General features: G+C 42.3%; 1 protein-coding gene across 2 annotated transcripts in view; it reads left to right on the top strand.

The window, feature by feature from the left end:
- The window catches only part of Dync2li1 (dynein cytoplasmic 2 light intermediate chain 1), a 36,797-nt gene that overhangs the window by 19,039 nt on the left and 3,431 nt on the right, over positions 1-14,327 (top strand). Inside the window, exons 6-12 of one of the 2 annotated variants that reach the window (XM_048416236.3) lie at positions 3,229-3,415; positions 4,482-4,550; positions 5,101-5,178; positions 8,431-8,507; positions 8,803-8,873; positions 11,282-11,379; positions 11,771-11,863. In XM_048416236.3, coding sequence (XP_048272193.1) covers positions 3,229-3,415; positions 4,482-4,550; positions 5,101-5,178; positions 8,431-8,507; positions 8,803-8,873; positions 11,282-11,379; positions 11,771-11,863 — 673 coding nt within the window. Of the gene's footprint in view, positions 1-3,228; positions 3,416-4,481; positions 4,551-5,100; positions 5,254-8,430; positions 8,508-8,802; positions 8,874-11,281; positions 11,380-11,770; positions 11,864-14,327 lie in introns of both variants that reach the window. The other variant, XM_087907297.1, reaches the window with a different exon arrangement.

Below are 14,327 nucleotides of genomic sequence, written 5' to 3'. Positions count from 1 at the left end.
GTCCTCGGGCTGGGGATCTGAGCGTCCAGTCCTCGGGCTGGGGACCTGAGCGTCCAGTCCTCGGGCTGGGGACCTGAGCGTCCAGTCCAGCTGCAGGAGGAAGCTTCTCTGATGATGGCTGAGCAAGGCACTGATCTATGATACAGCAGAATGTCGTTAGAACTCGTTTTTATTATTGCTTTCTTTTAACAGAACAGTAGTATTTGGTTTTACCCTGGGTCCCTGGGCTAAGATAGTCTCATGTTCTTGGTTCCCCAAGCAGTATCGGGTATGAGTTTCTTCTCCTGCCGTGGGCCTTCAGTCAAATCAGATAGAGGTTGGTGACTCCCACAAACTTGGTGCCACTCCTGCACCAGCACATCTTGCAGTCGGGACAGCATTGTGGATAGAAGGGTCTGTAGCTGCGTTGATGTCTACATTTCTCCTTGTAGCCTGCAGAATACCTCCCTGTGCCAAAGCTGCTGGCTTAGAGGGTGAAGGCTCTGGAGACACCACCTTGGTTTCTCTGTGCTCAGTGAGTTGTGGAGATGTTGTCTTTGGCAGCGTGACCTTTCTCTCAGTTTGTGAAGAACAATCTATTGTTTTGGCAACAACCTAGGTTGTTTGGAGATTCCCATGGGATTTTTGTTTTGGTCAACAACTCAATTAGATGCAACCCATTCCCAGTACTGGAAGCTTCATTTGGTGACAAGATGTCTAGTCTTTTATATAAATGTAGGTCCTATGTTTCTCTTATAGCCACCTTTTCCCCGTGATATTAGCTACATACTTTTATATTTGACTTTTTTTTTCTTTTTAGGTTTTTTAAGACAGGGTTTTTCTGTGTAGCCCTGGCTATTCTAGAACTCACTCTGTAGACCAGGCTGGCCTCAAACTCACAGAGATCCACCTGCATCTGCCTCCTAAGTGCTGGGATTAAAGGTGTGTGCCACTACAGCCCAGCTTGATTTTCTTTAATGAAGATAAGCAAAACTTACTGGGAATTAGCATGATTTGTAGTTAACAGCTGAGAAGAGGTGGTGAGAGTGGGGAGGAGCTAAGGAACGGGCTGCCACCTTGCAGATATGTCTAACAATTGATATCTAAATGATTCCTTTCTAAATTGAGACCACAGACATAGAATTTAGATACTGTTTTGTGTGAATTACACAAAACAACTGGTTTGACTGACTCACATAAAATAACTAAATTGCATCATTTTGTCTTCTAGCAGAATGTTTGTTGAATAAGAATGATGTCTGTGAGCGGGGCGTGATGTCACACGACTTCAGTCACAGCACCTAGAGGCAGAGGCAGGCGGATCTCTGTGAATTCCAGGCAGCCTGGTCTACAGAGCTAGTTCCAGGACTGCCAGGTCTACACAGAAAAACCCTGTCTTGAAAAAAAAAAAAATGTTGGCCATGATTAAATATCTGTCATGACCATTTTTAAAAGTATTTGTGGATTTATATATATGTTTTTTCAGTTGATAAAATACACATAACATTAAATTGACCACTGTCATTGTCTATAAATGAGTTATTCTGTGGCATTAAGTACATTCCCCCTGTTTTACAGTCAACACCACCACATCCATTACTAAAACATCTTCATCTTCCTACAGTGACGTTCCTGCAGGCTGTTTGCAGTCTGACTCTGTGGTGCCTTATTTAATGAGGTCATATAGTTTGTCTTTTTATAGCTCATCTAACCTAGCATAATGTCTTCAAGGTTCATATGGAGCATGTGTCGAATTGCCTTGCTTTGTAAAAGTGGGTAATACTCCAATATAGGTGTATATTGCAATTTTTTTTCTATTAACTCATCCATGGACATTTGAGTTGTTCTCCCTTTGATTATCATGAATGCTGTTGCCATGAACTTTGATATCCACAAACTTATTCAGTCATAGCTTTCTCCTGGGCACAGTGGCTCGTGCCTGTAATCCCAGCAGTCTGGGGCCTAGGCAAGCAGATCACAGTGTGTTCAAGGCCATACTTGGCTGTATAATAAGCTCCAGGATAACCAGGGCTATAAGAGGAGTCCCTGTCTCAAAGCTCAAACAATAGCAAAATTTTCGCTTCAGAATTTGAGCATAGACCTGGAGACAGAATTGCCGAATCACGTGGAAATTCTTGTCTGTTGTTTTAGGAACTGCCTCGTTGTTTGCCGCAGCTGTCACACCGTGTTATTTTCTTACCAGCGTTGCAGAGTTCTGATTTTTCTGTATTCTCCGGAGCACTTGCTATCTCCTTTCCTTCGGGAACAGATGCCCTAATGGGTGTGAGATTGTCTTCTTAATGTGGTTTGTTTTACACTTTTACACTTTCCCTAGACTCAGTGATTGATGTTGAGCGTTTTTTTAATTTCAAAAACTTTTATGTGTATGGATGTTTTGCCTGCATGTGTACCGCATACATGCAGCGTCTACAGACAGCAGGGGATCTCACCCCTGGAACTAGAGTCACAGGTGGTTCTGAGCCACCCTGTGGGTGCTTCATTTTCTGGGAGAGCAGCCAGTGCTTTTAACTGCTGTACCATCTCTCTAGTCCTTAAGCATGGTTTGTGTGCTTCTTGGCCAACAACATATCTTTTTGGAGTTACTTGAATCCATGTGTAAGTGGATAATTTTGTTGTTGTTGAATTAGACTTATGTTTAATGTGTGGGAACGGAGTCCACTGCCTGTGGTGACGGCAGTGTCCTGCTAGTCAGGGCCGTGCTTTCGAAGAAGTACACCTCAAAGACATGCAGCTTCAACTTCAAGGCAGTTCTTCAGCTTATTAGTTGTATGAGTATGTGCCTCTAATTCCAGATCCCGCAAATGGGCATCATCACACTGTCTAGGGAGGGCTCTCATGAAGGCTAAGTGAGCCTGTGGTTTCCCAGCAAGGCTCGTCAGTGCCTCCATTTCCTTCTGCTTATATTGTGTTGCTGCTGTCATTGGTGTTGAGGTTTTCGCTCCTGTTCTGGAGCACAAGGTGAAATTAGGTCTAAACATGGCATTGTTGAACCCACTTGCTTTCAGCGTCTCTGTCTGAAGTGGATTGGGTTTTGCTGTGGTACTGAGTTCCAGTAGGAAAGAGCATCCGTGTACATAAGGCTGCAGCTCCCTCTTGCCCTCATTCCCGTCGTAGAATAGTGATACGCTGGGTCCTTCTTACATGACCTCACATAAGTTTCAGTACATCTGCTTCTCACAACAGCCAGGATCGGGAATCTGCTCTTTCAAACTGTTGTCGTTTCTTTAGGACATTTTCTATTGTTCTTGTTTTGGATCTCTCCAAACCTAATGACCTTTGGCCCACCATGGAAAACCTGCTGCAAGCCACCAAAAGCCATGTAGACAGAGTGATACTGAAGCTGGGGAAGACAAATTCCAAGGCAGCCTCTGAGGTGAGGCAGAAGATGTGGAGCGGCATGCAGAAGGACCATCCGGTGAGTTGCATTGGTTTCCTCTGGTATCAGCCCCACACAGAGCAGAGGCAGCGTCACAACACAGCTTCTTTAGTTTTCTGCACGACTTAAAATTTGTTTGATGTAGACAAACCTGCTCACTGGAAAATTATAGCAATTTCATCAAACCTCAGTAAGAGCAAAGCAAAGAAAAGATGGCTTTATCTTCTTGTTAGACATTGCTGGGATTGTTGTGGTGTACCATACCCCTCAAAAGAAATGGAGTTTTAGAGTAGAGTTTTGATATTGATTTTATAATCTCTGTAAAATGAAGATGAGACTGCAGATTGAGCTGGCAAAGACCAGCTCAAGCTGCACTTGAAGCAGGAGCAGAGTTCCCACTGCCTCCCCAGCAGCTGCCCTCCCCAGCTGCTGCCCTCCCCTGCAGCTGCCCTCCCCAGCAGCTGCCCTCCCCAGCAGCGTGTGCTTTACAGTTGCTCAGTGTCTGTCACACGTCACAGTGCTCCTCTCACCACCTAAAACTATTCACATTATAAAGTTGCTGTGATGCAGCACAAGCTATTTAAATACAGTCTGCAGTGGATCATTTAGAAAACTAAGAGAAGCATTTCATGGTATCCATTGTGTGCATGCGCCTGACGTAGTATCAGATCAAAACAAGCCAAACAGCAAACAATGTACATGAGCAAGAAACTCCATAAAGACTGTTTACGGTGAGAGGAAACAGAGCAGTAGCCAGGAGGTGGTGGCACACCCTTGATCCCAGTGCTCAGGAGGCAAAAGCAGGTGGATCTCTGTAAGTTTGAGGCCAGCTTGGTCTACAGAGTGAGCTCCAGGACAGCCAACGTTACACAGAGAAACCCTAGACCCGCAGCGCAAGGAAAGGAATGAGTACCGTGGTGTCTAGGAACTGCAGTCTCTAGCTTTATGCTTAAAATGCAACATGAGGTGAAAGTAACAGACTCTAGGGCAGTAGATACGGTCCATGAAGAGACCAAAACTGGAGGGTTTTTTTTAAAAAGTAAATATAAATTCCTGAGGGCATAGCAATAAACAACTATAATCAACAAAGTATATTTATTAACAGGATCGTGAATTAATTGACCCATTTCCAATACCGCTGGTCATAATTGGAAGTAAATATGATATTTTTCAGGTAAGCACTCCCATTTCTAGCTGTTCGTTGGGCATGAATGGCTATGCTTTGTGGGGATTGAATCAAAATGATGAAGTAAGAACAATAACTGTGGAAGGGACAGGCTCAGAGACACCTATCTTAAGGATTTAGAAATTAAGGTCCAGTAAGCCAAAGAAGTAAGTACAGTGGTTAGAACAGGGACGAGGCCAAAGACTTAGAAAACAAATCTTTAACCGCTGAGGGAGAAGATTTACTTCCCAACTTTAAATTGAAGAAAGCAGGAAATTAGTTTCTTCTTATCTTGGCTTGTCAGAGAATCCTTTGGGTATTCCGCAGGATAAAATGTGTGCTTATATCTGGATTCTCTTAAGCCAAGCGTTTAAACAGATCTGATAGCCATGGCAGCAGGAGGCTTCAGCCTTGTTCAGTCTCTGTAGCTATGGACGTGGAGGTGACCTAGCCCAATTCCTCAGGGTGGGGGCTTAAAGATAAATAATGTGTTTCTCCCCGAGTGAGCTGTGGATTTCTCTTGGCTTATTTTTTCCATTTTAATCATTTTTTCCTACAGGATTTTGATCCTGAGAAGAGAAAGGTGATATGCAAGACACTCCGGTTTGTTGCGCATTATTATGGAGCCTCGCTGATGGTCTGTCCTTCCCCGCCCTCCGGGTGTGCGTGGAGCGGAGGGAGTGAGCAGGAGGGAGGAGCTAGGCTCGCAGACGTGAGCAGGAGGGGGGAGCTAGGCTCGCAGACGTGATGACAGATGCACCACTGTCACCTTTTGTCCTCTTTCCTTTCCCACTGCCAAAGCCCTGGTCCTGCAGACCGTTAGGCAGCGTGTCCACAGAACACACTCTGTTTGTGGCTTCTCCTCCCCACGTTGCTTGTATCTATCTATAAGACTAAGCAAGCTTACAGAGATAGATGGCTGTATTCGCTCATTTTCATGTTTTCCTCATAAGAATTAGAATCTATATTCCCTCAAAAGAAAACGAGAAAAAAACTTTAATAAGATGTTGTTTTTATATAAAAGAGATGATGCTATGGTGATTAAAATCATGAATTTTGGGCCAGGTGGTGGAAAGATATGCCTTTAATCCCAGTACTTGGGAGGCAGAGTCAAGTGGATCTCTGTGAGTTTACAGCCAACCTGGTCTACAGAGTGAGTTCCAGGACAGCCAGGATGCTACAGGGAAACCCTGTCTCAAAAAAAAAAAAAAAAAGAAAGGAAAGGAAAAGAAAAGAAAAGAAAAGGAAAGGAAAGAAAAGAAAAAAGAAAAGAAAAAGAAACAAAAGAAAACCAAACCAAAATCATGAATTTTGAAGCCATGCTGCCTCAACTCAATGTCAGTGTGACCACTTATTAGCCACGTGATTCCAGCATGTCACTTAAGCTTCCCTGTCCTCTCAGGGAAGTGAAAGGGGATGGAAGTGGTGCCTTCTTCATAAGGTTTTTTTTTTTAATTTTTTTAGATTTATTTATCTATCATATATACAGTGTTCTGCCTGCATGTATGCCTGCAGGCCAGAAGAGGGCACCAGATCTCATTACAGATGGTTGTGAGCCACCATATGGTTGCTGTGAATTGAACTCAGGACCTTTGTAAGAACAACCAGTGTGCTCTTAACCTCTGAGCCATCTCTCCAGTCCCTTCATAAGGTTCTTATGAGGAGCAGCAGAAGGGGTGTGTGGAGGGCTCAGTATATGACCTGAAACATGGAGCTAGTTGGTAAATGGTCGTGACAGCTGGACACACTCAGGAGGCTGAGTTAGAAGGCACCCAAGTGCAAGCCAGCCTGAGCTACATAGTAAGACAAACCAAACCAAAAGTTGAGAGTTGTAACTATCTTCTCTAGTAGGCTAGATTTTGCTAGACTTTATACAAAAGATAAAATATAAAATCATTTTGCTAAAAAAATACTACCTTAATTTCTGAACTACTTTTGCTAGGCAAACTTAAAATGTACAATTGAAAGATAGGGCTGGAGTGATGGCTCAGTAGTTAAGAGCACTGGCTGCTCTTCCAAAGGACCTAGGTTCAGTTCTCAGTACCTACATGGCAGCTCACAACTGTCTATAGCTCCAGTTCTAGGGGATCTGACACACTTATACAAGTATACATGCAGGCAAAACACCAATGCACTAAAGATAAATAAATTATATTTTAAAAAAGATTGTCAGGTGATGATACTGACAGAGTATAGGCAGAGGCAGGCGGATCTCTGTGAGTTTGAGGCCAGCCTGGTCTACAGAGTGAGTCCCAGGACAGGCAGGGTTACACAGAGAAACCTTGTATCAGAAAACCGAAACAAAAGGAAAGAAGGAGGGAAGGAAGGAAAGGAAGGAAGGAAGGAAGGATTAATTTTAGGATTTAAAATAATACTACCTTTTGCAGATCTATATAATGAGACTTTGTTTCAAAAATCAAAAACAAAGCTACCTTAGTATTTGAATAAATATTTAATGGTCTCCTTTCATAGCTAAAAATACCACGTATTCTGTATATTTTCAATTCTTGTGCATTTAGAGCTTTCCAAATACATTTCATTATGTGTTCTTGCTGCCTTTTTAGCCTGAGCTCTGTCTGCCTGTATGTCTGTTGACATAATGCTTTAAAAAATGTTTTTACAGTTTTTAAAATAATCAATAGAGAGGATCATTCTAACACTAATGCCTTATTTAGTACTAATCCATAGAAAGGAACGTTCTTACATGATCATTATCTGAAGACGGGACGAGTTGCTCTGAGTGAGGGTGAGGTCGTCCCCAGTACTGAGCGGATTCGAGAGGAGGTTCACAGCGGGGGGCGGGAGTGAGAGGTAGCATTGGAGGGGTTAGTGAGAAAGCTCCTAATGTTCTTCCACCCCTACATCCTGTGAAACACATTTGCAGTTATATTCACATACGAATAAAGTATTACAAAATTACATATTCTAAATCAATAACAATATATTAATATATTGTAATAAGTATATAATTATATAGTAAAATTAAGCAAAACAATCATGTTTTATTAAAGTTTTCCCAATTTTTAAATAGCATCTGATAAGCATTATCTTTGCCCTAACTCTTTGTTTTAAATGACTGCATCTGATCTTTGTACCCCAGTGCCCCTCTTGACTACTTCCCCTGTGAGCCTTTTCTTGTGCCAGAATTAACGTGATCTTGTGGATCTGCCGTGGGAACCAGAGTTTATATCTTTGCTCTGTCAATATATTTCATTCCAGTTTAAGGTCCCCACCCCTGTGACTTTGTACATCTCAGCTGTTCCCTTTGCCTCTGAATGGCATGATCTTTAGAAGGCCACCCCTGACTTAACAATTGGTAGAGTAGCCATGCCTTCTGGTTCCACGCATGTCAGAACCTAGTTATCGGCAGAAGCCACATCCCTGTGCTCTCCCGAGAGGCTCTGGTTTGATCCTCTTACAGTTCACCCATGAGAGTATTCAGTAATTCTTTTCTCAGGCTCTGCAGCCAATTCAAAAAAGAAGCTAAAAAGTCACTTCAGGGAGCTCAGTGTGACTGTCCCGCCTGCAGCTGCCGTGCAACTGCCTTGCTTTTGATGTATGCCTCTAGTTGTCTAACAGGAGTGTTGGTGTCGATGCACCGCACACACATTTCAGGCAAATACAAATGTGCAAATCTGGCCACTGGAGTAGGTGAAATGATTAGTGTGCTCACAGGAGTCCTTTCCGCAGTGTGCACTCAGGAACTCTGGGTAATGAGGCAGGTTTATCAAGATTTTTTTTTATTCAGTTCCTGTTTTGTCTTCCCAAATGTGTTTTTAGGCAAAGAAATTGTAGTTCTCTCGCTATTTGTGCTTGTTCAGAACTAGATTTTTACCTGTTCCAGAGATCATAGAACACAGTATAACTGGGCCTCCTGTTTGTTGTGCAGTTCACCAGCAAATCAGAAGCTCTGTTACTGAAAATACGTGGCGTTATCAACCAGCTGGCATTTGGTGTTGATAAGAGGTACCATTAGATATTTCCCAATTTTTCTCATTCTCTGATTTTTTTTTACATCTTCCCTCCCATCTCTTTGGCTTTCCTTTTGCTATTATTTTCTTCTATTAACTTTCAGTGGAGTTGGAAGTTTCGCATCTGTTTGGACAGTGGTATGAGTCTGTCAGAGTCAGTGTTCCCTGATCCACTTGAGTCAATACTCTCATCAGTGACTTATATAAGACTTGGGCCCTGTGTTTACAGCAGAGTGTAGCAGCATATTCGATTGGTGAACTAAATTAGAATCTTTTTCTTTGCCATACAGCAAGTCAATATGTGTGGATCAGAATAAACCACTATTTATCACAGCAGGATTGGACTCTTTATGTCAAATAGGTTGGTGAACTTATTAATATTGCTTTTTTTTAAATTACTTATTGATTTTGTCTTCCTGTTTTCCTGGTATCCAGCACACCACCATCTCTGGCTTCATTTTCTGGCAGTTATTTCATATGTATTTATTTGTATAGCAAGAATTGATGTAGCTTACAACACGTTGACATATTTGTGACAGAAAGTGTGGCACTGCATAGGAGACAGATTTCTGATCTCTGCTCTACTCCAAAATGCACTTTTAAGTTCTGGTGCCAGAGTTCAGAAGAAATAAGGAGTATAGGGAAGTCAGGGGCTCCAGAGCACGCTGCGAGTCATGACCAACTGTGTGGGGTTGAAGCGGTAGGATAGACTGAGAACCATCGGCTATGCCTCAATTTTTCATTATAAGACAGTTTTCCAGTTGAGTGTGGTGGTATATCTCACCTATAATCCTAGCACTCTGGAGACTGAGGCAAGGGGATTGCTTTAAACTCAAGGCCAGTCAGATTGGACTGTACAGCAAGACACTCTTTTAAAATTTAAGGGAAGGACAAGAGCAAGCAGTTTGCCTTGATGTTGAGGTGTATTTTCTCACAGATTCCACAGTCTAGTTATCAAGCCCCTTATCTGCCCAAGAAAGCTGTTTCTTTGTGAAACTCTTGGGGCCTAGCAGTCCTTTAGACCCTTGGGTATGGTTTGATTTTTCAAATGACGTCAGATTGGTGTTATGCTCTGTTACACCTAGGAGCTGAGGTAACACGGCTTCAAATGTAGGGACCGTAGCAAGGGTGGTGCTGCTTAATGGATGGCCGTAGAGACAGATTGGCATCTTTTTTAGTGGTGCCTGCTTCATTTCAGGAGCACTGAGAATCTGTGTGTGCTGACGGAATTCCGTCTGTGAGAATGGTGTAATGATAGAGAATGCTGATGGAATTTTCCCATTTGCGAGACTAGTGTACTGATAATGTTGATGGAATTCTTCTGTCTGTAAGAATAATGTCCTGATAGATAATGCTGACGGAATTCTTCCGTTTGTAAGAATAACTCGCCAGAAAAGGCTTGCTAACTATTGAATTTAAAAATCACAGATCTGGGGCTGAGATATGGCTCACCAATTAAAACTACTTGCTACTCTTCCAAAGGACCCAAGTTCAGTTCCTAGTATCAATGTCATCATCTTATCTCCAAGATGGTCAAGAAGCCTTTAAAGATCCACAGTTGAACATTTGGGGGACGACAAAGATGTTAGAAAGAAAGTCTCTGGTTATAGATTAAAAATTGCCAGAAAGTGACTGAATTTTTAAAATTTTTCAAAGTAATTTAAATATCCAAGATATAAATATGTTTCCTCACTAAAATGGTAGGGCTAGCACCATTTTAGTACTCAGCGATGGAGCGCCTAGCATGGATGGGGTTCTTGGTACAATTCCAGTACTAGAAGAAGCTGAATCTTGTGTGTATGTGTGTGTGTGTGTAGGAAATTTATCTCACATTTTTCCAGCACTCTGCATTTACACTCATGTAGAAGAGTCTGCCAGTCTGTATTACCTTGAATTCCGTGTACTTTAATGAGTTTTTAGTGTATCTGCTGCCCACAGTTCTAGTTGATATTTGGACTGTTTTCTAAGGTTGTAAAATATAGCTGTGCTTAACGGCAGTTCACTATCGACTAGTGATGAACCTCTGTGCTGTGATCAACTTTACATAAAGCAACTGGTGCTGCTGCCTGACGTCTGCAACACAAGCACATGCGTGTTTCAGTGTCAGCAACACAAGCACTTGCGTGTTTCAGTGTCAGCATCAAGATCTGGGACTAACCAGTGCAGGGCGTGGAAAGTGAGTTAGAGCTCACCTGTTACCTCCTACTGCCTCTGCCAGCACAACAGCCTAGGCACGCATAATTTTAATGGTGTCTGTACTAAGAGGCTGCTAGTGTGTTCCTGGCTGCCCTCTGCTTGTTCATATTCCGGCACCCAGACTCCCAAAATAACCACACAGAAACTGTACTAATTAAATCACTGCTTGACCAATTACTTAAACACATTGTTAGCTAGCTCTTACATCTAAAATTAACCCATCTCCATTATTTTATATTTTATCATGAGGCTTGTGGCCTACCGGCAAGGTTTCAGCATGTCTGTCTATGGTGGTGGCTCCATGGCTTTCCCTCACTCCGCCTTCCTTCTCCCAGCATTCAGTTTAGTTTTTCCTGCCTAGCTAAGTTCTACCCTGCTATAGGTCCAAAGCAGTTCTTTATTAACCAGTGGTATTCACAGCATACAGAGGGGAATCCCACTTCAGGTGTCTGTAATGTGGAGATGGAAAATGAGTGACCTAAGGTTTGTACTTTAGTAAATGACATCTGCTTTATTAATAGTTTACAGTAATTTAACCTCTGTAGTCATTTGGGGTAAAACTTTCAATTTTAGGGTCCCCTCCTGTTCCTGATAGTGACATTGGAAAGCTTCAGGCCCATTCACCAATGGAGCTGTGGAAAAAGGTGTATGAAAAGCTCTTCCCCCCAAAGGTGTGTATTCCCCTTTGCTGGAGATCTCCAGTCAGCTATGACAGAAGTGTCACCAGGGTTCTACCATGATAGCTCTGTTTCTGTTTCTCATATTCCTAAATAAGGAAATGTTTGTTGAGACTGTTGTAAGCAAAGCACCATGGAGGTTAAAAACCGAGTAAGACACAGCCTCTGTCCTCCTTCAAACAAAGCTCTCTGGCTGTTGGGGGGGGGGAGACATCTGACAGTGGGGGAAGGGCACGACATGCGTGTCCAGGGTGGATTTCCAGGAGTCTGATGGAAATGGAAGCGCTCACAGTGCCAGGCTGACAGAGCTTGGTCCCTCAGACAGAGTGTGATCGTTGAAGTGAGGGTTATGGGCATGAGATGACTTGCAGAATTCTGATTTCAGAGTATCAGCACGCTGAAGGCCATCCAGGACCCTGCCCGGGATCCACAGTACGCCGAAAGCGAAGTTGATGAGATGAGAATTCAGAAGGATCAGGTATTTCCCAAAACGCAGTTTCATCAAAATATGGCATACATTGAGAAATTCATACATTCCCCTAACTTTTTCTAACTTTCAGAATTATTTAAGTATTACACCTCTATAGAAAAACTCTGATATGCTATAAAAGAAACCTGCCATTCCACCACCCAAAGTAATGTGAATGCTTACAAACCCTTTTCTAATTTCCCAGTTTTCTTGATGTTAAAGATAGGTATGGCTCCCACCCTACTGATGGAGAGATGCTTTTATGGTACTCTTATTTGTGAGAATCTTTGCAAGTGTTTGTTTTCTATTCTGTTGTCAGACGTAGTATACTTTCCTTGCACTGGGAGTTGTCCAGTTAAGGACTCTACCCACTCAGGCCAAGGTATATAGGCATACCTGACAGACTCTAGGATGTCTGCCTAAAAGTGTACATGTCAGAGTAGCCCCATTTCTGTATGCAAATCTTAAGTAAGAGTGTAAGCGTTGGTGAATTCACCATGGCACAAGGCCTGGACATGGACTTTTACCAGATCTACTTCACAGTGATAGAGTGAGGTGTCACAGTATTCGTCCTTGGATGAGGACACGTTTGTATAGCACACTCTGCAAACTGAAAGCATGACCCTATCTGGGCGGGTCTGCAGAACTTTGTGACTTGGGCAGTCACGCTGTTGGAAGGGTTATTTGGAGACACTTGCTTACTGGGATTGGTGAGCAGGGGATTTTTCCTAGCATTCACCCTTTACTCTAAGAGGTCCTAAAATTAAGTAAGCAAATGTTTTATTTAAACATATTCCAGACAACTTGTAAATATGCTATGAATATTTAAATGGTTTTGTAGCAAAGCATGAAACATGAGGTCGAGACAATCAAATGCACTGATGTAACCCTTACTTTACATGAACCTTGGCTGGAGAGATTACTTGAGGTCATTTCCTAATGAGTGTTTGGTTCGATTATTAACTGTCATTATCTGTTTCTGCTGCATCGTGACTACTTTGCTAAGGTCACATACGCAGGCGTTAGTAATGCGCTGACGTATTCTGAACTCTGAATTTACACTTTGGAGTTGTGTCTTCTCTGAGTTCACTGTGAGTGAAAGTGGAAGGTGGGCGAAGCGCACTGCACCAGAGCTTTCTCCCCGACTCCTGTATTCAGTTCGCATGGCAGAATGGCTAGAATCTCTTGATGACAGATTTTTTTTTTTTACTTACCTAAAAAAATATAGTATCTACATTTTGCCTAAAAGCCAATTTAATTTGTGTTGTTCTGGTAGATAAGTTACATTAATCTCAAACGTTGACTCTTCATCTAATTTGTGTTTTTGCTGTAAAGGTACCATAATGATTACCATTTGATGCTTGATTATTGATCACTAATTCTAAAGTTTGACATTCTGAGATCCTTTTTTTCCCCTATTAAAGCGGGGCAGCAGAGGCAGATGATCTGTGTGAGCTGAAGGCCAGCCTGGTCTACAGAGTGAATTCCTAGATAACCAGGGCTACACAGTGTGAGACCCTGTCCCAAAAACAAAACAAACAGACAAAAATTGAATTTAAGTATTTTTTCATGTTTTCCATGAAGGAATTTCAGAAGCTTAAGTTGTTTCCAACTGTGTGCCGATATAAAAAGTGGTAATGCTCTCAAAATTAATTTAGGAGATTCTTAACACTCTCTAAACATTCACATATACACCTGCATTTATACACCTGCATTTTTTTAATGACCAAGATAGTCACTGCCAGATTTACTGGGACATCTTAAAACAAAAGTTCATCCCACTCTCTAGAGGCTTCAGTGGGAGGCTTGCAAGTTTGAGACCAGCCTGAGCCATAAAGTGAGACTAGACAGACAGACGGACAGACAGACAGACAGATAGGAAGATAGGAAGGAAGGAAGGAAGGAAAGAAGGAAGAAAGAAAGAATGGGAGTCTTTGAATTCTGACAAGGACATTCCTGAGACTTTCCCATGGTTGTCTTTTTATTCTGGATGCTGTATCTGCAATAGGACAACGTATTTTATAAAAATAGACCATGGGTGAGTACGTAGGTATGTAGGTAGGTAGGTAGATAGGTAGATAGAAAGATACATAGATACATAGATAGACTGATTGACTGATAGAAAAATGATAGAGAATATAAAGGTATGAGGTTTGGTGAAAATCTAACCAGTTGACTTTATTTCTGTCTTCATAGTATCTTTTATTTTTTTAATGATTGTTGATTGCTGGGTAGCAGCTTTCCCTTGAAAATGCCCTTGCGGTTTTTAGATCTGAGCTGGCACTGAATTCATTTAAAAGAAGAGCTCAGCTGCTTCTGACTTAAATCTGCACTGAGGATTTTCCACAATTCCATCCGGGCACATCACCGCTAGAAGTAACCTGCAGCTCTTACAGCAGGGTGGACTGGCTATGACTGACATCCCTCTGACCCAGCACTGGCTCAGTCTGGCTCTTCTGAGGAAGACAGATGA

The sequence above is a fragment of the Myodes glareolus genome, chromosome 6 (genome assembly GCF_982192425.1).
Source record: "Myodes glareolus chromosome 6, mMyoGla1.1, whole genome shotgun sequence".
In the NCBI taxonomy this organism is placed as follows: Eukaryota; Metazoa; Chordata; class Mammalia; order Rodentia; family Cricetidae; genus Myodes; species Myodes glareolus.
Note: the sequence above shows the minus strand (reverse complement) of the source record. Positions and strands in the feature narration are given on the sequence as shown.